The sequence below is a fragment of the Camarhynchus parvulus genome, chromosome 1 (assembly GCF_901933205.1).
Source record: "Camarhynchus parvulus chromosome 1, STF_HiC, whole genome shotgun sequence".
In the NCBI taxonomy this organism is placed as follows: Eukaryota; Metazoa; Chordata; class Aves; order Passeriformes; family Thraupidae; genus Camarhynchus; species Camarhynchus parvulus.
Window position 1 is genome coordinate 59400781 of NC_044571.1, and position 24043 is coordinate 59424823.

General features: G+C 42.5%; 2 protein-coding genes across 9 annotated transcripts in view; one reads left to right on the forward strand and one right to left on the reverse strand.

Moving 5' to 3' along the window:
- Positions 1-4438: 4438 nt before the first annotated feature.
- Positions 4439-22347, reverse strand: MTRF1 (mitochondrial translation release factor 1). 5 transcript variants are annotated; one of them, XM_030961901.1, is made up of 10 exons: positions 21953-22347; positions 14671-15129; positions 12055-12146; positions 11088-11235; positions 10836-10943; positions 10575-10747; positions 9292-9409; positions 8019-8155; positions 6266-6364; positions 4439-4637 (listed from the first exon to the last, which is right to left on the reverse strand). In XM_030961901.1, the coding sequence occupies exons 2-10, from the start codon at positions 15104-15106 to the stop codon at positions 4518-4520; spliced, it is 1431 nt and encodes a 476-aa protein (XP_030817761.1). In that variant the 5' UTR covers positions 15107-15129; positions 21953-22347; the 3' UTR covers positions 4439-4517. The 5 variants fall into 5 exon arrangements, with proteins under 5 accessions (XP_030817761.1, XP_030817770.1, XP_030817742.1 ...); XM_030961910.1 differs by lacking the exon at positions 21953-22347 and adding an exon at positions 17682-17791 and having other exon boundaries at positions 11154-11235; XM_030961882.1 differs by lacking the exon at positions 21953-22347 and adding an exon at positions 17682-17791.
- The window catches only part of NAA16 (N(alpha)-acetyltransferase 16, NatA auxiliary subunit), a 62131-nt gene continuing 59472 nt past the window's right edge, over positions 21385-24043 (forward strand). Inside the window, exon 1 of one of the 4 annotated variants that reach the window (XM_030961867.1) lies at positions 21385-21970. In XM_030961867.1, the coding sequence (XP_030817727.1) occupies positions 21917-21970 (54 nt within the window). In that variant the 5' untranslated portion in view covers positions 21385-21916. The remainder of the gene's footprint in view (positions 21971-24043) is intronic. The other 3 variants (XR_004061247.1, XM_030961850.1, XM_030961859.1) reach the window with 3 other exon arrangements.

The window sequence follows — 24043 nt, forward strand, 5'->3', positions numbered from 1 at the left end:
TTGTGCCTGCAGCATCCTCCAGTTCCAATATTCTGTTTTAGAAGTGGGAGGGCTGGGGAGATCATGACATGGATCTGAGTTAAATTCACTAACTTGGGCATGTATAAATATTTCCCCTTTTTCTTTTTTCTTCCCTGAAAGGAAATTTTATTTCACTGCAAATTTTGGCATCTCAGAAAGGGAGTAAAAAACAATTTCATGCTGCTTGGTTTCTTTGATTTGTTTTTTGAGTTGCGTCTCCCCTTTTTTAGTACTTTCCTTATTATTGCTGTCTTCCTTGAATTGTCTTCCTCCAGTATTCTCAGATATGCAAATCTCTATCACCGCTGTGCCGTGTTTCTGTTGTCCTCCTTCACTTCTCCCCTGCTCTGCTGAGATTTCCAGAAGGTTTCCTGTTCTTCTGTAGCCACTGTGTGTCCAGGTCCCGGCTCCCAGGAGCGGTTCTGCTGCTTGTTTGCACTGTGCCCTGAAGAGCCCTGTCTGCTTTCCAACAACACACAAGCTATTTCAAGACTTTATATGTGCTCTTTTGATTTCCTTGATAATTCCTTTTCCCAAGACAGATTCCATTCCTTGCACAGGGTTTGCAGCTCTTAGATCCTTTTGCTTGTTGGTACAAAAGCTGTCTTTGTACCTCCTTCTATTAGCAGTGGCAACCCTTGGTTTCTGTTTTGTCAGCCAGACCTCTTCAGTCTCTCTTCTATCTACCTCTTAAGTGCTCCTACCTTCTACCTGCTAAATTATTTAACTTAGAATTTGTGTTAACTATTTGTGTGATTAGCAGGTTTAGCTTTGTGAAATGTTTCAGGATAGAACTTGAATTAAAGTTTCCGTAGAAAGCAAAAAGTGTTGCACATTATGATCTCACAAAAGGCTAAATTTGCCCAAGAGGATTTCCAGACAGCCAGATTTCAGAGATTCCTGGAGAATTTGGGGAATTCCCAGGATTCAAAAGCAGATTTGATTTTACCTGTAAAACCAAAAATAGCCTGTTAAAAACCAGCAGACAGTGTTTTACAGACCATGGACTGGAGACAGTGGATTTTAATGGCTTGCTTGGGGTGATTGAAAAGTGTTTGTTTTAGTTTATAAGTAAGTCTGCAAAGTTAAACAGCTGGTTTCTCTTCTCTGTTGCAATTACAAAATATTGCAAGCTCTTGAAGTGGAATTTATATGAAAATACTGAATAAAGCTTTCATTTGAACAATCTGTGTTTGTACCATTGTGTATCTGTTCAGGGAGTTTAGGGCAACCTGGGAGATTTAGGGGTGCAGATTCTGTTCAAAATGGAGTCTGGGGTAAATATAAACTAAAATAGGTCTGTAAATATGGAAATGCTTCTTAAAAATAATACTTTTATTTTGTGGCCACCAAGAGAATATCCGAGTGCCTTCCTGTAGCACCTTAAGCAGTAACTGGAAGTTGGTTTATTCTGTCCATCAATTATGAGTAACAAAAACCTCGGGTTTAGATTTTTTATTTAAAAGTTTTTAACTGAGTTCAGGTTAAGATTGGTTGCAGTTACTGTTAGTAACATTCAAAATAAAGCTGAATATATGAGCTTTTTGATTATAACCGACTGTGATTCAGTATTTCATATATTTGCTGGCCTTGGGAACAATGAGCAGTGCTCTGAGGGTCAGATACACACTCGATGACTCACTGAAAGCAGTCGAGGCGAGGTACCCAGGCTGCCCTCCTTTTGCAGAGGGAGAACATCCATCTCTGCACTGCCATGGAAGGGCTGCTGCTTGCAGGCACACACAGCTTTTGTCTGGCTTCCCTGCTGGCTGCGTGAGACCTCAGCAGAGAAATGAAAGAGGTCCAGGAACTACAATTCCTATCAAACAGCAGGAGCTGCAGAGCAGTGAAGCTGGTGCCTTGCACGAGCTGTGACGTGACAGCTGTGGGGAAGCCAGGCAGAGGGTGGTAGTTTGTGTTTGCTGTAACACTATTTGACAAGGAAAGCTGCAGGAGAAGGCTGTTTTGAGCAGAGGAACATCCCCTTGCTCTGTTGTGCCGTTTGTTTTTTCCCTTTTGTTCCCCATGTTTTGTTACTGTAATTTTCCCTGCTACTGATTTTGCTGCTGAAAGTCCTGACTGCTTGTAGGAACCAAAAAGCCCAAGCTGAAATATTCCATCCTGAAAACACCTCAGAAATAGCAGTGTTATGCTGCACACCCCTTCCTTGAGGACAAGTGCCAGGCCATGGTCAAAAACAATCTCTCAGCTCTTAGCTCTTTCATCCCACAGCAAGGCTAGGGTGGAAGAGCTCAGAATAAAATATGGCTTCAAGTATTTTTTAAGTTTGGAGAAAACACTTTCAAATAATGTGTTGTCAATGAGGAAAAGCAAATATATCTGGTTTTAGTAAAGCAGAGCATTGCAGGCAGTGGCCTCCAGTAGAAGTGTTTCCACTCTATCCCAGCTGTCATAGCTGTATTTGGCTGACATACACATGTATATGCAATTGCAGGAAAAGCTTAGGACAAAGACCCTTCAGGATCTCCAGGGCCAGGCTGGCAGAAGGGGCTCAGCTTCTAAATTTCAATACCTATATTCAGGACATCCAAAACTTAGTAAAGAGGGGAGCTGCTGTCTGCTTTCCCTCTTCTCATCACTCTGCACAAAACCATCCACAAAAAAGGGCTACAGAAAATTAATCAATCACACATATCCATAAGGTCCTGCAGAAATATCACTGTCTTTCTTCCAGTAAAATAAATAAGGCTCATATTTTTAAGTGTTTCAATAATTTTTCATAGTAAAGAACTTCACAGACACTAACTAATCCTGGAAGTGGAATCTTACTGTTTAAAATTTTTTAGGAAGTTTTTAAGAGAAACTTAGAAATGTTTGAGCGATAGAATTAATAAAATTATTTGGTGCATTTAATTGCATAATGATAGTGAGCATGGTAATTCAATAACCATGTTAGCTGGATATTCTCCTATTACAGCTGATCATATTAGTTATTGCCAGTCTGTTGGCACTGCAAGAAATATATGCTCAGCTGCAGATCTTTCTGGAAGGTTCTTTTTCTGGACTGCTTACCGAAAGAAGTCTAAGTCCAAATGAATCCCGAATTGCATGGCAATAAGTTTTCTGATTGACTTGCAGAGCTACCAATTAAAAAAAACAAAGAAAAAAACAACAACCAACTCAACCAAAGCCCCAAAGCTTTTGTAATTAAAGTATTGCAAGCAAGAGAGAAATTGTCAGACAAAGCCTGCTGATAAGAATACACAAAAGAATGGGAAAATAATTGCAGAATGGAGGAACTGAGTATAATTTTCCTACTTTCTTTCTGTTAGAAATTCTATCTATTTTTCTTAATATAGCTGAATAATGTTACAATTGTTGCTATATATACAGTAATAAAAACTACACCCTTTAGAAGAACATTTTCTCACACTGCATCATTCCTGATTACAAAATAAATATGCAAATATAAATCAACCACAAGGCATAATTTAAATGGCAACAATAAACTGGTTCTTCTTGTGCAGAAGACAGTGCAGAGCAGCTTTCCAGCAGAACCTGGGATGAGCAGGATGAAAAGCAGATGCCATGATCTGGCAAGTGAAGCCAGCTGAGCAGAACACCAATCTTCGTGTCACCCTGAGCATGGAGCACTCCTGAGTCAGCCATACAATGAGTGCCTGCTGGTGCTCAGCGCCTGCCAGCACCACACATGTGCAGGGCAAAACATCAGCACCAGTCCTGCCAAAGCCAAGTGTGCCCTGGAGACACCTGGATCCACTCCCTCAAGGAAAGGCAAAGGCAGACATTCCCAAAGACAGGAGCTCAATTCCAGAGCTACCTGGTTTGCTGAAATGTATCTGCAGTATGAACTTGTTTTCTCTGCCAGGAGACAAGGAGCTGCCTGTTACCTCATAAACTTCATTGAAAACCAGAGCACGTACTTCTACACTGCAGCACATGGGCCAGTCCCACCACAAGCTGACCCAAGAGGTCCTGGAAGAAATTTAACAGGTTTCTCTTATAACATTCTGGCCCTTTTTCACTCCCTTTGTTTTTAAATATTTACTCTAAAAAATAAAGCATCTTAATACAAAGTTATTTCTAAGGTACTTAATTTAGGAAGTTCACACACTAAGTGGAAAAAAATAAATTGTATTCAGGAGGCAAGATTCTAGACTATGTTAGGGGAGCTCAGTTTCTTTCACCCAGAGAGGAACATCTCCCACCACCAAACAAAAAGTGCACTATGTGGTATTTATTCTGCTCCACCACCACAATTCTCTGTCTTTCCAGCTGCAACACTGTCAAGAGAAGGATCAGCTTAACAAAGCCCAGCTGACAAGACAGGAGGAGTGTGCACACAGAACTCCAAGCTGATGTTTTTCTGCCAGGGCTGCTGCAATAAAAATTCAACCCACTTCCACCAAGATACAAAAAGAATAGTATCACACCCTGAAAAACAGAGAAATAGGTTTTAATCAACATATCATCTAACAAACACAACAATTCTGTTTTAATTCTACTTGAGGTCTTCAGCCTCCTCCTTCTAAAGCCTGCAAATTTTCTAGATATTGGGTGACAGCCTCTATCTCTGCAAACTCCAGTAGTCTGTTGATTAGCTTATCCAGTGCTTCTTTCCCACTTAGAATTTCCTATGAAGAAAAAGCAGACAAAAGCATTACTGACTGTTCTTCAATATTATTCTGAAACATCAACTACTCAAACCCCTGAAATGCACTTTGCCTGCAGTCCCTCCACTGGCTCATCCTTGCAGGTCCCTCCCATGTGAAAACAGCAGTGGTGGGCAGCAGCAAGACATCAGCTGCCTGCCTGTGCAAGGCACATGGATTCTGGCAGCAACAAAAGCAGCTACTGCCTTGGTTTCATGTAACCCATGCACCTATGTGAAAATTCCCTGCAAGAATAATCAAGGATTGAAGAACCTCACTCAAATACCATTGGCCATGGCAAGAGTGAGGCTGTTCTGGAAGCAAAGCTCAACTAACTTTTGTCAGGCACTTTATGGCTCCAGTTTCACTCAAAAAAGAACCAAACACTAAGGAACTGACTAACAAAAGCCACTTTTATGCAATCATGGAACTATTTCCTCTTCCTATGGTATTCTGCATCCATTAACTATGAACCATTCCATATTCAGTATGCCCTGCATTTTCTGGAGTTATCCAGGACACCTGTGGGTACAGTTTGAAAAGTGTTGCTCCTTATGCAACAGCACTTACAGCAAACTGGATACCTAAGCCAAAATATTAAGGGATCACCCTAAATTTTGTTTTTCATAAATTTAGTTTTAAAAAATCCATTATTAGGGGTTTTTTTCCCATTGTAAAAAACCCCAATAAACAGAATCATAGAATGGCCTGGGTTGGAAGGTACAGTAAAGATCATCCAGTTCCAACCTCCCCTACTATGGGCAGGGACATCTTTCACTAGACCAGGTTGGTCAAAGCCCCATCCAACTCAGCCTTGAACACTTCCAGAGATGAGGTACCCACAGCTTCACTGGGCAACCTGCTCCAGTGTCTCTCCACCCTCACAGTAAAGACATTTTTCCTAATATCTAATCTAAATATACCCAATTTTAGTTTGAAGCCATTCCCCCTTGTCCTGTCACCACATGCTCTTGTAAAAATCTCCTTCTTTCTTGTAGGCTCCCTTTGAGAACTGGAAGACTGCAATTAGGTCACCCCAAAGCTTTCTCTTTTCCAAGTTGAACAATCAGTAACATTCAAGCCATATGTAGATATTTACCAAGAAACAACATCTCAGATAATCTTAAAAAGAAAGCATCCAGTTTCAGTTTCTTTTAACTGTGACCTGTGATGCAAACAGAAAAGTCTTTCTCATTGTTTACTTGAGCATTAGGAGGAGGAAAGAATGGCCTAACAAAACTAAAAGTCCTTCCTGTCAGGTTTTTGGTTTGGATGCACTACACTGCAAGAATCTCAAATGTCACTTGCCCAGTTCAGCCAAAGGACTCATGGATCTCATGGATCTCTGACATGCTTGGTCACTTTCCACTCACATAGTAGGAGAAAAACACACAGAGCAGTAGGCCAGTGAGCTACAGCCTGTGCCAATCATCTCTAAGACCACAAGAAGGCAGGAAAGAAAGTTTAAGCTTTCTAAATCTAGTGTTCTGCCAGAGCAAAACTGGCTACTTTCTTCATATATACACATATCTTAAGATATACTCACCAAGTTGATTTTTTCTTTTTATGGTAAATGTAAGTATCTAAATACTCTCACAAGGAACCCCTACCTTGATATTGCGTGCATCATATGAGATCCTGTGGTCAGTCACTCTGTCCTGAGTGAAGTTGTAAGTACGAATTCTCTCTGACTGGGCTCTTGTTCCCAACTGCAGCAAAGCAGGAAAAAACAAAATCTGTTGTGTTTTAAAAAAACAAATACTTCTCTAGAACAGGATGCTTAAAATAAACGGTGATGGATCAGCCTGTTCCAACTACCAGCCTGGTGTTCACTGGCTTGGCGTTACTGAACTGTACTGTTTGTGAATGTGTATCACAAACCAAGTTTCTATATCCTCCAGCACATTTCTGTTCCCCCTCTGCAGCTGAAAGAACCACATCATTTTCAAAGGTTGTGTAAGGTACAACAGTCCTTACTTCAAAAAATACACAAGTGGGGTTTTCTGGGGGGAGAAGGGGTTGTAGCTTCCACACAAAATAATGGAAATAGGCTCCATTAATGATAGAAGTTATCTGGAGTCAATGTGTGGATGTTGGAAATCAGCTCAGTCAATGTGTGGCTGGTGGAAATCAGCACCAAAAGAGAGAGACTTAGATTAAGAGTAAGAAGTGAAGTTACCCTCTAGTGGTGAAGTGTGAGAATGCAAACCACAATTTTAACTTGAAGCAGGAACCCAAATGTAGCACTGTTGGGATTAAACACTTCACTAAACACTGTGGTCTGGTCTCCACTAAAATGGAGAATTAAATGTTAAAAAACTCTCAGAGAAATAAATAGATGTCCGTTTCAGTGGGCTTTGGTGAAAATTTCATCTGCACTCAACATGTGTATTTTAGAACATGGAATTTCTTGAATAAATTCCAAAGCATTAGGAAAGGTAATTCACTTTTGCCTGGTTTTCCACACTAGTCATATAAATGCACATAAATATAAAGAGAAATAGAAATATAGATATACCTATAAATATAAATACAAATCCTTTATGCAGCTTTGAAGGCTCTCAAAGTGAAATGAATAACAAAGATAAATGGCTCATTGCTTACAATGATGGGGTTAATAATCTGCAGCGACAGACAAGACACTTAAATGCAACATGAAATAAGTGACTAAATAGATGAGCTGGAAAATCTGGAGTACTGAGTAATTCTCTACTTCTGAAGCATTTTTATTCCAATAGATCACTGTTGAAGTTTGAACCACAAATGGGAAAATACTCAAAGAATGGGAAAAGAATGACAGGACATTTTGAGTGAAAAGCATACTTGGCAGCCTAACTTGAGGTAACTCTTCCAGAAGCCGTTCCTTCCTCAGAAGGTTACCTAAATTGTATCAAATCAGCTGCTACTTAATTGCACTGTGGCAGGATTGTTCATTTACTTGTTTCTCTCAAAACCTCTGTATGGCCTTAAAATACTCTCCTTTAGAAACTTCTGAGAACTCCTGATCCTAGTTTCCATTGAATGTAACTTTTACTGATGCTTGATTTGTGCAACTCTGGCCTTAACGGGGGCATTCAGTACACAATGTTGAATTTTCTCTTTTGAAAATTTTCAGCCATTCTTTTGACCCTTCTTTCCAGCCACAGTTGATGTCTCTTTTCATTGCCTGAGAATTCTACAATACCACTGAACTGGGGTAAGTAAAGGCAGACTTACCATTTTGAAGTACAAGATTCTCCTCCCTTGTAAGCACCCCTAGTTTAGACACACACTCCCACTTGCTCTGTCCCTTCAACCCAAAGAGAGCAGAAACAAATCTACAACATAACACCCCCTCCAGATCTCGGGCACCACTTGCCTCACCTGCAGCTTCCTGGCACTCTGCTCCTGACTGAGCTGCTTCTCAAGGACCTGCTGGTAGAGCTTGGCTCTCAGTGTCCGCAGCGCGATCTCCTTGTTCAGCTGCTGCGAGCGCTCCTGCTGGCACTCCACTGCCAGTCCTGCACACAGCCATCCAAGAGCCCATTAGAACAGAGAACAAACAAGCTGAATTAATTCTAACACATTAGGCAAATGAAACCTACTGGAGTGCTGCTGGTTTGTAGGGCCTTTCAGCTGCAGGATAAAAAGTCATTTTAACACACTGGCCGGAACCATTAGTGCGTTTTTAAACTTGTCACAGCTGCACTGGGGGGTTTTTGTTCTGTGCTACAGAAAAGTCAGGGATATTTTAAAATTTCATGAAGCAAACAAGTTTCTGACATTGCCTCTAGAAACTGGATTCACTCCAGTTAGCTGCCATATGTTAAAAATGCAATTTGAACAGTCTACAAGAGGATGTTTAAAAGCGCGTAACACAAGTTTTTAGAATCTTAGTCCAGATAAGCTGTTGGAGACTGGAAAATTCATTATTCTAGGAGAAAGGGGTGCCTAATCAACACTGGTGAGTCTTGAACTAAATTAAGAAAAATGAGACAAAACAAGACCTTTAGGTCTTTAAAAGAAATGTGCAACTTCTCATTTGATTTCTGAATGAGAAAGGCATATAGGGAACAGCTGTTTTCAGTCAATTTCCTGTGCCCAAAGTGATCCTACATCTTACAGAGAGAAGCTCACTGAGTTTCAATAAAACAAATCCCAAAAACCACAGAATGGTCCAGTCTACACTGTACCTTCCCATCCATATACATTTTCCTTTCTATCCAACATATGATAGCATTATCTAGTATTGAATGAAGATCTTTAAGCCTTCTTTTTAATCAGTCATGTAACTACACAGACCCCAGCTAGGCTAAGCATGCCCTTGCTTGCCAGTGGCCATTACTGCTGAAGGTACAGAGCACACAGTGCAAATTATTTACATCTTCTACCCCATCCCTGTCATCCTCCATTTGTTCTTTCATCCAAGACAGTTTATTCATTCAACACTCCCTCTAAAGTCAGAATCACTGTGCCCCTGGTACATAGCTCCTTTCTCACACTGCCTGGCTACAAGAGGGACAGAAACAGATGGGGCAACTTCTCTTTTTTTTTGGTGTAAAGCCCAGCCCTGCAAGAGACAACCTGCAGGATCACAAACTTCCTTTCAAGATACAGATTCAGTGTGATTAAAAGTGCAAAGTACAGCCAGACTTACCTGTAGGAAGGTGTACAATCCTCACAGCACTATCAGTTTTGTTAACATGTTGCCCTCCTGCTCCTTTGGCTCTGAACGTATCTATACGCAGATCTTTGGGATCCACTTTAACATCAACCTAGAAGCAAAGAAAATTACTACTTCCTGCTCATTCTAAAAATATTTGGATGCCAGTGACACTCAGCATTAATAAGAAATCACTTCTCATAAAATTGCTCCTTTACAACTGTTCCTAAGTAACAGTCATAATCATTAGAATTTAAAAAATGCAGTGTCAAACATTTCTGAAAAGCAAATGATGCCTTAAAGATTTCACTTAGTTTTTCAAACTCTTACTCCAGATCCTTCACAAAACAAGGTATGTGTGTGTCAAACAAAACACAATCACTGTTTTGCAAAACCACTAGCTTTTGCAGAGAGGCTAAGAAATAAGCAAATATTTTAAAACCACTTCTAAACAGCAGTGCAAGGATCTTGTTCATGATTCAAGCCTGAATGATTCTTGCAAAAATACTTAGAATCATCTGAGAAGAAAATAGGCATATCCAGATCTATTCAAGTAAGGACTGCCACCCTGGAAACAGGAGTCCATGAGGACCTGGACCATAGTTCCAGCTCAGTGGATGGGAAAGGAACATTCAGATCTGATCAATGTTGCAAGAAAAGTATTACAAAGAAGCAGGAGAAGGTGCAGGAAAAGCCTACAGGATCTGGTTTTGTTTATCTTTTGGGTAAATCGGTGGTCTAAATGAGAACTGTCCATATCAGTGAGCTCTCAGACAGACTAGCCAATACATTCACATTCAAAGGAGACTGTCCTTGATTTACCAGAGAAGGACACCAATAATTTCCATGAAACAAAAAAACTCAAAAGGATGTACAGAATCACATTACTATGCAACACTGAGTATTTTCTTGGATATATTCTGTGTCTTAGTATGTGATGTAATTTAAAATTGGCTTACTCATAGCAGTGAGCCTTGTCAGTGTTGGGGCTGGAACACTTAATGAAATGATCACTCACTTACGTGCCATTTCAGGCAACAGCAAATCTCTGCCAAGTTGCTTCTGATGATCCATTTATACATGTAAGGTACAGAGCCAAGGACTATCATCTCCCAGAGTAAGAGCACTTGTGTTTCGTTTGCTGGGAGTTGCATGAAGCACTTGGTTATCAGTGAAATCCCCAAAACAGTAACATGCTTTTAAATAACACCTACTCCAATGCCAAAATGGGTGAGCAGGGGTCCAGCACCCCCTTACCAAACCAATGAAGAGTTTACCTCCTCTGGCTGAGGGAGGACAATGACTGACATTGTCCCAGTGTGAATACGCTGCATTCTCGATGACATGCCCGTCTCAGGGATTCGCTGCACTCGGTGAGTCCCTCCTTCATATTTCAGATGCCTGTAGACATTCTCTCCTGAAATATGAGCAGCAGCATGATGCAAGCCTCCTGGAGAGACAAACAGTGTGTGACAAATACAGCAGAGAAACACTGCTTTCAATTCCATTGTCTTGGAATCTCTGAAGAACTGCTGTACCTATCTCAGCCGGGGTATAGTTCACGACGTCAAAGGTCCAACGTTTGTAGTCGGCGTAGCTCTGGTACATGTCAAACATTTCTTTAGTGAACTGCTGGCAGATGTCCCCTAAAAATTAAAAAGCATTACCACATAAACAGCAGTTTTTAGATTTATCTGCAACTCTAACCCCAGTCATTAGGCAGATTAATGCCCATCTTTAGAAAGTATTACTTAATGCCAGTAAAGTATAAAAAAAGCATAAAGAATAACCCTTAAGAAGTTTAATGGAGTTGGGTGGAGGTTGGAAGTAATCTTCACTGTAGGGGCTTTGCTGACCTCCAGTTGTTCTGCCAGCTGTCACTTCTAATATGACAGGACTTGTATCATATTTTTCCTTTGGCACTAGAAGCTGGAAAAGCTGAAAAGAAAAAAAAGAATGCCACTATCTCTGTCATGACCCTGGATCTTCTCTTAATCAAATATACAGCCAGACTTCACAATTGCCACAGCCTGAGCACACACAGCCACTGACTTCCTTGGACAAGGTAGTTAAGTAGGACTAGAAACTGTCCAATGACCATTGCAACTCAGTGCAGTCAGTGTGGAAATGCAACATGCTAGTGCATCCACATGAAAGCTAGCTGAAAATCCAGTCCTGCCAAGTCAGGTGCCAGGTCACCCACCCCAGCCCCAGCTACCATGAAGACAAAGATATTAGCTAACCCAGCCAATCTTTACATTAATCTCATTTTTCAGAAAGTCACATTTCATATTATTTCAGTCTGTGTATAGAAATGAGCCCAAACACAGTGGTCTCCACTGAATTGCTTCAACTTCTTTGCTTTTATTTTCCCCACTCATGGGATGCTGTCAGCTGAAGAGAAAATGAAGGATTGCAAGTTCTAATCAGAAATCCCTCAAGAGTGTATGCTCCACTGCCACAAACAGTGACTAGGATGTTATGTCAAATCTCAGTAGCACAGACTCACCACTTTTTTAATCCCCTTCAGCATTTGCAGACAGACAAGCAAGAGAAATTACTCAATCATCTCCTAAGACACAATTGTCACTAAGAAGCTTATTAATAATTAATGGTGCCACTACTTTTCAGGGAGAATACTGAAGCTGGACTTCTGTTTCATTAAACTCAAGTGTCAGAATCTATTAGTAAGATCACAGAGGAAAGGTTTTCTTACATCTTTATTTACAAAGCTGTAAAATTTTACCTCAGGCTCACCTTTCTGCACAACATGTTCATTTTTTTATCCAGGCCTTCCTTCTCTTCTAAGGCAAGCTCTAGAAGTTGTTTCTCATCTCTGCTGCCTAGTTCTAAATTCGAACAACAGGAATAGATGTTAGCCAATCTCACTTAGAGCAAATTATAACACAGCTGTCCAAAGACATGCACTGCAGCACAGAAATGCTTGTAGTGTTTTGCCAGCATAAAAGACTCAAATAAGAGCAGCCCAAGCTAGGATGCACATAGCTAACTCAATGATCATATTTTCAGGTGTGCTAGAAGGAGCAGCAGATATTTTACCTGTGATTAGACCTCCCCATCCCACATTTTAGAGCTTACTAACAAACTACAACACATTCTCAGGCAAAGCTCACAGAAGACACAAGCCTTTTCTGCTATGGAGGCTCCAGCTTACCGTAACAAAAAATGTTGATCAGTTAGCAATAGATTATACACTAAATAGAAACTTGAAGACAGTTGGAGTCAAGTGGAAAACCTGTCACTGCTAAAATAAGGAACTCCCCTCTCCTTTTCATCTCTCTTTCCACTTTTCTACTCACCAGAAAGTGAAACAATTCAACTCACTGAAATTAAAAAGCAAGTCTGGTTGAATAAGTGCACGTTTTTACCATGCCAAGTTGAACTAGATTTAAATTACAACGGGACAATTACCAACACAAATGAGGAGGGAATAGCTGAAGCCAGCTTTGAGCAACTGGGAGTAAGAATGAGGGAACAAAGCAATAAAAAGAAGGTGAAAACCTTCTGCCTTGTGGCCAGCATGGAAACCATAGGTTTGTCTCAGATGCAGCATAAAACTGGACTCTCAATTGCTTCTAGCTGGTCCAAAAAGTATTGATCAGTTAGATAAACAGTATCAAGTTAACTACTGTCAACAGTGCTGAGCGATGGTCTGGTGGTGACCACTAAGCTTAAGGTTCAAAGGATTGGTATCCCATTCCTACCTCCCTCCAAAACAGAATTCACTTAACCTACCTCGTGACTCACACTACCAGAGGGAAACTGGGAAATAATTTTCTGCTTCACTGAGTGTTGCAAATATAAAATCCCACATCAATTGTCAGGAATTCAGGTAGTAGAGAGATGAGGGTAAGTTAGGGAGCTAAGTGGAAAACAGTGAATAGCTAAATGAAGGGGACAACTGTGTTTTAACTTGGCCACAGGATAAATGGTACAGACATTTATCATTTATACAGACAGAACAATTTGGCTCCATTTAATTAATTTATTTGCTATAATTTTTTACCATTATTTTCCTTTCTTTCAACTAGAACTCACTCCATCCCTCCATATCATAATTAATGGAATTAGAAAAATTCTTCATTATATTAATTTCATTCAAAAACAGCCTTTCTAAGTTGAAATATGAATTTTCCAGAATTTTCTTAATACTTTTTAATTCTTTCAAGAGCACTCATTTTTCAGCATTAAATTTTTGTACCTTGTCTCCTTCACTCATTCTCCTCTTTTCTCCAGTGAAGAGAACTAGAGAGGGTTGATTAAAATATTTTAAATAACCATTTTTTTCCAAAAGCACAAACATCTATTTATTATTAAAACCAAAGTATACAAATGTGTTCTACCTCTTTCTAAATAAGTTACATTTACATCTTTATTTCAGTATGTCTCTTACTGTTTTTTCCACACCCCTTGTCTCTCTCTCTCTGAAAAGCACCATGAACGTTTGTCCTCTTCCATTTACACTGCTGGATACTGATTTCTCCTGTCCTTTGATTTTCCCCTCCTTCTCTGCTTTAATGCAAATCCCATTCTCTCCAGATCAGTGTCTCCCTCTCTTGGCTTAATATTTGCCACCTTAGCAGAATGGATGCCATTTTTTCCTTCCTACTGTGTGCACCTCCTCACATTTGTAACAATGCTGGGGTTTTTTCCCAAATGTTGCACCATTACTTATTTTGTAAATTCTTTTATTTACTCCCTCTCTACTTTCTTATTCCTGAATGGTACAAAAACCAGTGACAATTTTTCATTATTTTTTACCACAACTTGTACTGCAGCAGACTATTGAAAAACAGCAGCTTCTTAAACAACCATCATTTTTTATTCCTTAAAGGACTCCCCAAATATTTTCAAAGAAATATTAGCTTTTGCCATTTAAATTGGAAGCTGACAACTCAGAGCCTAATGAAAGTTCATGTCATTTGCTCAATAAATATCACTGAACTGGTCAGGTGGAATCCCATTTTAAATAACACAGCTGAGCTCTGCATCTATCAAAGGTTTTAGTCTCGCTCATTTTTTTCCTTCAGTTCAACCAAAAAATAACCTCAAAATGAACACTTCCCAACTATTTCTGTTAGATGGATATCCCTGAGGTTCCAGACAATACCTACTCTCCCAAAACTATCATATTAAGACCTCAAACTAAAATGAGGCAAGATGAAAACCAGAAGGGTGTGTCTGGATGCAGAAAGCCCTTGCAGCACACGAGCTCCCAGGAGCAGGGGGACCAGGGAGTGTTCCAGGTCTGGCTGAACTTACTCACAAGCTTTCCTCAAAGGCTGGGCAATGACATTTATCCCAAGCACAGCTGCTGTTCTGAAGCAAGCAAGTAGATGTGTTTTCCTTTACCTGTGCACATCGCTTCTAACTCCTGAACTTCTCTTTCAGCCTCTTTGATTTCTTGAAACGCAGCTGCAATGGGGGACAGATCGGCACATCTTCTCCTCAAGGTTCTTTGCTCAAAGTCACTTAATGAGTGTGTGCTTAACTGATGACTAACCTGCTGGTATTCCTTGCTGAGAGACTCCAGATACTTCTGCACAGCCTCGTGCTTCCACAAAGCTTGAGAATCCTGATGGTTTTTCCTGTGCCAACTGTTGAAAGACAGAGTGAATCTAGCTGTGTCCAATAAAGGCTTTGGCCTCCAAAATCCATGGCTGTGCAGTCCCACCATGCAGCCTATCTTCTTTGCAACAGGAGGGAGAAGACAGCTGTCAAGTTGGCTGTGACAGCAGCAACTGGCAAGCAGGCTCTTGAAAAGGCGGACCTTTTGGAAAGGTTTCATTTTGTTTCTTATTTTTCCATCACCTGAAATTAAAAGTACACAGTAAATTGGCCAGTGTTGTTATCTAGAAAAAGAAAGCATTTATTAAAAAAAAACCCACAACAAACAAACACAAGGATGGTATCAAGCCCATATCCTGGTTTGATTACACCGACACAAATGCAACTGTCATGGACAAAACTATTCCTGTTTTAGTCCCAGTTTAAACCAGAAGCTCTTATCACTACCATTGTACTGACTGAAGGTTGGAAAAAGTCGTTTCTCTCCCCTCCTCAAACAGTTTATTTATACTATGGAAAAGCTCCTGTGGATGAGGTTTTACAAAAAATAGCTTCATTTTGCCAAATGTCTCATCAGAAAAATCCAACCATTTCATGCCTTACTGATGAAAGAAAAATGTTGCTGAGAAGACAAATCAATGCTAGAGGTAAATAACTCTATATAGAGAATGTTAGAAATGTCCAGAATTATGTGTCAAATAATATCCACTACCATAAAAGGAGGACATTAATAGATGACCACACAACAGATCAGTCAACGGGACTGCAATGCACTTACAAAAAATCACTCACTCATATATGAAGAAGACAGGAGAAGTGCTTTATGTGCTTATGTTCCCTGTATATTCCTTACTGTGATATATTTACACTTAAGCAACATAATATTTTCCATCCAAAAAGTGAGTAAGAAGCAGATACTCTGAAATACAACTCCTGTATTTTTCTGAGACATTTGGCCTTCAGTTTTATAGGACCCAGGCTCCCCTTAGCATTACTGCTGCTCTATGAAAGATCATTTCCTCTTCACTTTATATCATCAACATTGCAAACTATGTTATGAACTACTACTGTGCTGTAAAATTTTATATTGAGTGCAAAGCTCTACCAGGAAAACTACATGAGATCACACTTATTCTAGAGCTACTCACACAGAAAAGGTTTAACATACAAAGAAGTATTGCTAGTAACCCTGCCAGTACCACGGTCCCATCTGCCCACTGATTTTTACAAAAAAGTGGATTCTGAGAAAATAAGAGCATGAACCTTTTGGCAACAAGATCTCCTGGAAAGACACGCGTCAGTTACCTCACAAAATTATTTTTTACTCATCAGTGACAAGACCTTCTGTGCATCTTCATGCATTTTACTAACAAATTACTGTGACACTCTAACTACTCAACTCACCTGTTATTCTCACCTATTTACTGTCATCCATTTGTCCACAATGAAGAAAGAGCAATATGCAGTAGAACCAGAAGTACTGCATCTTGTCTAAATGCTTGTTTTACCACCTACAGAAGTAGGCAAAGACCTTTATTCTATTCTGTCCCCTCCCCAGATTCCCCAGCCAGCAGGTGCTGTCGAATCCACAGCAGCAATGTCAAGACTGCTTTAACGTACAGAAAGCAAATTATAGCCCTCCTGGAGTGCTATAGGGACTAAAACCAGCTGCAGCACAGGGATCCAGTTCTCTTCACCAGGAACACAGCAAAAGGCACAAATCAGGCTCATCATCCATGATCCTGGATTTTGGCATGAATGGACTCCGTTCCAAAAGACCTAATTCTGCTGATGAACATGGACTTGTTCCAGATCAGCATGGGCCACTGTTGTTTGGTTAAGTGCTGACCATCGTCAACTCAATTAAAAAACATTAATGTTATATTTTATTTTAATTAATTATTAATTACAACCATCTAGCTAATTTTTACTCATGTAGTTAAGAAGCAATGCACTCAAATAATAACACATTTGCTGTATTGCTTTGCCTGAGCTCTCAGAAATAATATTCTTGGGTTTAAAAGAAAAAAAAAAGTAATGAAAAAATAACATAGACCTTCAAGGAAGTCAGAAGTTTCAAAATCATTTTGCTATGTTAAATAAAAAAGGTATCTCCTTCTCAGAGTGGGACTGCTGCACGTTATTTGAGAAAAAACAAACTGACATATAACTTTTACAGAGCTATAAGCATTAGATGACCTATTAAATGATCTCTAAACCAGATTTTAATAACTTTTAAATGTGATTTAAAAGACCTCGTGCGCCCCACAAATAAAAAACCAGGTAAGCCAAAGTGACAACTGTAATTGTCCAATTAAAATAATAGTTTTTAAAAAATAATTTCAAGACAGGAAAGAGCTCTCAATCTTGCGAACTCTTTCAGAGGTTATAAAATGCATTTCTAACAACCAAAGATGCGACCGGCGCCATGCAACCCTCGGGCACATACGGATTCGCAAGTGCACGGCAGGAGGAGGCACTGCAATGATCACCGACCGGATCAGGAACAGCTCGGACCCCGGGAGCGCCTCCCACACACCTCTGCCTGCCAGCACGGCCGCCCCCAGCAAAGCCCCGACAGCCGCGCAGGGAGCGCCCCGGCAGCTGCACGGGGCAGCGAGAGGCAGGAGCGGGCAGCGAGAGGAGGCAGGAGCGGGCAGGGAGAGGCAGGAGCGGGCAGCGAGAGGAGGCAGGAACGGGCAGCGAGAGGAGGCAGGAGCGGGCAGAAGAGGCAGGCTCACCGGCGGGGCGGGAGCTGCGCTGCCCGGTACCCGCGGCGGGGCTCGGGCACTCACCGTCCGCAGGCCCCGACACCGCTGGGATCGCGGCCCGGCCCGCGGGCCCACGGCAGACGGGAAGTGCAGCGGGCGCGCTCCCCGTCCCAGCATGCCTGCAGGAAAACGCGCTTCCCGTCCCCCCGCCGCCACCGGCACCGCGCCTGAGCCACGCCGGCGGCAAAGGCAGCCCCGCCTTGCGAATCTGGTTAGTAAAAGATTAATTTCAGAGACATCTGAATAAAATAACATTAAGCGCCACTTGGAGTCAAAGCTCACTATTCAATTCTATTTAAATTGAATTATTACTATTTTACTAAAGGCAAACAAAATATTAATAAAAATTACCATTCTGATTATGACTATGCTAGTTAGCTGCAGCTTCCTCATAAATTATGCTTTAAAACATACTATGTATGTGGACATTTTAAAAGCTATTATTAAACATTATACCACTACCTCCCTAATTAAATTTTTAAAATACTTAAGCAATGGTTTTTTATACCTATAATCACCAAAATACCTTTCTCTCAGCTACTGTCATTATATAAGATTAAAAAAAAACCAACTTTTGTATTTGGCATCTAAACTATCCCTGGGATTTGGCGTGCTAAATATTCCAAAAGACTGAAAACGGGACCAACCAATGGGTAGGATTTGGATCAAAGCTCAGCGCCTGAATGACAACTAACCACTTGTTTAGGCCTGAGGACAGGTTCTGGCTCTGCTCTACCGTGGGTACAAGAGGCAAGGCAGACAAATGGAAAACTACTTCCAGAGAAGAGGACTCACCCCAGAGTTGGTCCACAGGAAGGGCCACAGGAAACAGCACCCTGAAATCTTCCCCAGGCCTGAGCCCACACTGATGTGCCATTAGAGATGCCATCAGCCAAACACCATTCCTCATGGTACCTCTTCTTCCACTATGACTTCTGGGGTTCAGTGAAATGAAATAATAAAATTGTACTTGCATTGGTACTCTAAATATGCAATTTGATACTTAAAGTATTGGGAAGGTCCTCTCTGGGAAGACAATCAGGAACCTAATAACCTGAACCTGCCAGTAGTCCTCATGCTCCAAAAACTGTCTTTAAAGAAAGAAGGTAGGCCAAGGAAAATCAAATCAATTTCTACTCCAGCCAGTAATGGTTATTGCATTGAATCCTCTGATTAAACATGATCATGTTCAGTTTTTATTATGCCTTGAGGGTGAATGTTGTAACTTAAGTGTGAAAATAGAGACTGTAACAAAGTCCTGCTCCCTCTTTACCAGGCAGCAAAGCACACAGGGGCAACACAGCCAGGACAAGGGCTGGACTCTGTGCAGCCAGCAGGGCTGCCAGGGACCATCCACCACAGGACCTGTCCGTGCATCTCATACTCAAAACATGTAAGATACACTCTTTCCCTAAGTTTACCGTGTGCTTTTAGACTGCAGTATGGGAACTGAGTATGAAGGATGTGAAATCTGCTTCTACCCCTCTGACAGTTTGTTTCAATGCCTTAAAGCCTGCATGGCTAAAGCAGCAGGTGCTGATGGAGCTGGTGAGGATAAGGGGTTATGGGGCATGGGCTATTGGGGCAGGGTGCCACCACCTTCCTCAGCAGCCCACAGTGACATTGGGTGCAGAAGGGAAGAGTGACAGCAGGAAAACAGCTGGGCTCCGGGGCTTCAGGATAGATATGGTGGTCTTGTACTTTAAAACCTGGCACTATTAACCTGCCAATTTAGAAACTGGAGGCAAAGGGACGGCTCATCAGACAGAACAGGCTCCAGGCCTTGCAACATGCTTGGCTTGAAGGTAGGCCCATGCCCACACGGGGGCCCTTCTTCGCCCAGGGGGCCCTAACTGGGTTTAGTGGTGTGCGACCATTTCCCAGCAACTTCCACAGGAGCAGAGCGACACACACTGCAAAAACAGCGCACTTGTTACAATGTGTGTAACACTTCAATATTGTTCCCCCCTTTCAGCCCAAACAGTTCAGACTTCTGAAATCTTTCTGTTTGAAGGAAAAAATGGTGACAGAATCACATGCATCTTGAATACAGTCCTGTTTAATAACAAAGCCTGTAGAGAGAGCTTTGTTCTGCCCAGCACAGTGGGATTAAATGACAAGAAGTTTTCTTGACTGTGCTTCCAAACCTCACTTTCAGTTGGAGCTCTGCCTTCCCACAAAGCTCATTGCTTTGTTTATTCTCTCCCAGCTAGCCTACAAACGTTTCTTTTATTGCCTCTCTGCTTTCCTTTTCTTGCTGCTTTTAACAGACTTTTAATATGGACACATCTAGATGCAAATCGAACCCCTGCCTTTTATTGGCAATTTGCCTACTTTCAGACAGCATTCTTTCCAGGGTTTGAAATCTCAGGAAACAGAGACCTTTAGCTGTCAAGAACAGCCTTATTGCTTCAGATCAAAGGTCCACCTAGCACAATATTTGTCTGATCATTCTCCATGATGCATCAGTTTACCATTCAACCCAACCAGAGGCATAATATGCCTTTTTGCCAAGACAAAAATTAGGGTTCATAGAGTTGAGGCTTCAGCTAGTTGTCAGAAGTGCTGAAGACATGCCATGGTAGAAACAGGCTCTGAAAATGATGCTGCAGGGCAAAGCTAAGACTGCCATCCCTCTCAGTAATACTCCTGCTTTGTAAAAATCAGATATCCAATGCAGCACTACTACAGCATTTAGCAGAAAGAACAGTGAATTGGGTACTGTATGTGAAAAACACACATACAGTAGCAACCCTGCTGACTGACATCATTAGAAGCATACCAGAACAAAAAAGTGAGAAACAACAGAGATATTCCTTATGACAGACCATACATCTAGACAGATTAACAAAACACTACAGAAACCAACAACCATTCACAAAAACTGTCCATAAGCTGATGGCTCAGCTATAAAGAACTATAGAAAAGCATATACTTTATGTTCTCATCTTTGCTATATTCATCTCAGGAAGCTTCCTAAACATACCACCTTTTTTTTTTTTAACTTATTAGTCCTCAAGTTATTAGGCTGACATGTAGGTGACTCTCTTCCAAGAAATTGTCTACTGTCTTGTTCCCTCTGTTAGACAGAAAGGAAAGCAGCTATCATGTCATTAGCTTGTGTCAAGTCAAGGACATGCTGCTCGGGATCTTCAGTCTCATAGCCATCTGCTTACCGAGTACCAAATAAAATACATTAAGTACACAGACTTTCTAACTGGCTCATGAGTTACTGTTTCATGCACACTCGCTTTACTTGGGGATATCTATCATGTTCATCATCTGCGACTGTAGGTGGGTAACCATATAATTACAGAACTAAGATACTTTGAAATAAATGACAAAATATAATTAATATTTTTAATGTAAACAAAGATTTTAATTGCAGTCGCCTAGTTTATTTTCCCTATAAGATGGACTTTTTAATTGGTTATAACCTTGACAGTTCAACCAATTTTCGTTCTAAGTAATGCCCTAGGCCATACAGTTTTAGCGTTCCTGGTTGTTGGTGGTTTTGGTCTGGTTTTGTTTTCAAGAACGATTTTTGGGAATAACAAGAAAAAAAAAAGACCTTAGACCTCCTTCGGTGAAGGAGCCAAGCGATGAAAAAACGCCGTGGACGCACGGTGGTGTCGGGAAGTTTTACATAACCAACTGCTGAAAATGCCTTAATGCGACGGGGGCCGTCCCCGCTCGCTCAAAGCCTGGCTGCCAAGTTTGCTGTTGTTTCCTTAAATACCAGCCAGGGCACTGCAAACCCGCAGAGCCTCTCCGAGCCCCGCCGCCGACGGAGGCTGCGCTCCTTCCCAAGGCCGCCTCCCCCCCAGCCTTGCGGGCAGCCTGGCTCTCCGAAGCGGCCGTTTGAGCGCCGGGAGCGCAGCGCTTCAGCCGCCACTCCGGCAATCGCGCAGGGAATCACGGAGGGAATCCTCGCTCCCTGCCCTGGGGCCGGGCGGGCGGAGGGGGTGTCGGTGAGGGGGAGCGGCGCTGCGCCTGCGCCAAGGGGACCCCGGCGGCCATTTTGCAGCGTCAGGCGGGCGGCGAGGCGCCCCGGCAGCTGCGCACAGGGGCCCGGGGGAGCCGGCGGGGAGGGCGGGCGGCGCAGGGCTATGAGTTAAAGTGCCGCCGCCGCCGCCCCGCCGAGTTCGGGCTTTTCCTGCCCGGCATTCCCCCCTCCTCCCGTCCCTCGTACCGACAGCCGCCCCTCCCGGGCCGCCCCCACCCCCGCCAGCCGTGCCTGTCCCAGGGCCGCCCGCGCCATGCCGTCCGTGCCGCTGCCGCCCAAGGAGAGCAACCTCTTCAAGCGGATCCTGGTGAGCCACCGGCCCCGCTCCTCTCTCCTCCTCCCGCCGCCGCTTCTCCCTCCTCTTCCCTCTGGCTCGCCGGCCTCGCTCGGTGCCCTCCGGGTCACTTCGCCCGCCGCCGGAGTTGGCCCCGGCTGAGCGCACACGGATGCGGCGGCCGCGCTCGCCGGGGGGAGCCGGGCTGCCGTCGCCTCCTCGCCCCGGTTCGTCCCCGCTTCCTTCCTTCCTTTGTCTGGGGCCTGCCGAGCAGGCCGGGCGAGCCGCCCCTGCTCGTGTTGGCGGCCGGGAAGGGCTGGTGTGGCCCCCGGCCGGGGGAGGGCGGGAAGGAGGGAGGGAGCCGGGCAGGCTCTCCGGGCCGCCGAGCGCCTTCCTCCCGCCCGCCGCGGGGACTGCGGGGCGAGTTGGGGCCGCGCCGCCGCTCCCCTCCCTCCCCGCGCAGCGCTGAAGGAGGAGACCTCGAAGCATGGTGCGAGTGTAGCAGCGTTTGCTGTTGCTTGGTTGATTCCTATCTGCGCTTCATTTCCAGCGAGAGCTTCGGCTTTGGTGTAGGGATTAGGTTAAAAGTAGTCCGCTCGCTCAGCAGTTTTGAGTGTAGTTGAAGACGTGTGGCGGAATGAAGTATCCTGCTCTGTGCGTCCTTTGGAGGACTTGTCTCAACTCCTTTGTGCTGGGCGAATTCCGCTCTTTGAGACATAACGGTGCAAGGGACGTTTAGTGTTTGCGAGATAACTTTGAAGAAGGAGCTCGCTTTAGCTGTGAGTTTCTAACTCAATCACTATAGTTTATCATGCTAACACTTTATGGGAAAAAAAAGCCCCACTCCTCCCTCCCGAGACAAGAAAGCGCCACACTCCCTTTTTTGCGAGCTTGTCAGTTTGATAGTAATGGAGTTCCAGCCTCAAAAAAATTGAGGTGTTTTGTTTCAGTTTACCACTCTGCAGGCAGAGGACGTCTGTGCAGCACTCTTAAGTAATCCTGCTGCCAGGCAGAAATTTCTTTAGTTCTCTCTGAATTGGTTAGGTAGTTTCGGTGCTTCAGAACCACAGTAGTGGTTCAGAGGTAGACATTTGGGCTTCAGGAAGCTGAGCTCAAACAGTGTCAGTAAGCTCCTGTACTCTGTACGGAGCTGGTTTTTTTTTTTTTTAGCAGGTTCTTCAGAGCTGTTTTCTTTTGGCTGCTTTGCGTAGTGTGCAGGTTTTAAAAACTTACTGGTTCTTAATGGTGATTTGTTGCTTACTGCACGCTTATGGTATGCATCTTAGTAAGTCATTCTAGCACTCCTCTTTCTCTCGGCTAAAAATAAGTGACTAATATTAGAACAGTTAAGTGATTATTCTTACTAGCAGCAGACAAGTTCACAGTAGCAGCCACTTATAAAGTTTTTTTGATTGGATTATAGAATGGCTTTTTTAGAGATAATATTTTAGACAGTGTTTTTTAAATATTAAACAGTGAATTAAAGTGTTTGAAATTAGTGCTTAGGCAAGGAGGAGAGATACATAAAACTTCAGTGAAGTTTATGCAGAAATTTACTTGTGTTCTGAAACTTTCAGGAGCCTTTAACTGGTGCTGTGTAGTGGCCAGTTGCAGTTCCTAAAGTGTTGATCACAAAGTTACTGGCTTGTCTCTTCATATACTATCTCTTCTTGAAACTTAATTTCTTAAATTTTTTTTCTGACTAGCTCCAACTCTTTCATGGTGCACTTCTTTCTGGAATACTAATGTTGGCGTACTACAAATGGAACCCTTTGTTTGCTTGACATGTCTCAGTATTTTTGTTTAGTAGTATAGCTTGTGGTGCTAAAGGCTCTTTAATCGAACCAGCTTTTGCTTACTTTAGCACTGCTAGAATATTTTAAATGCCCATAGCATTCCTGGTAATTTCCAAAATTGGGGGCAGAGATTAAGTGGGAGGCTGCATAATAAGACCCTTCCAGCATGTAGTGATTTAACCACTTGGAACAGATGCAAGGCAATTATACTCATATATTAAGACGTTAGTATTTTTATGAGCACTCTGCAGAGAATTAGCAGAAAGGGAAAACTCATTTTGAGATCATGAGAGATCCTTCACAGTGACTT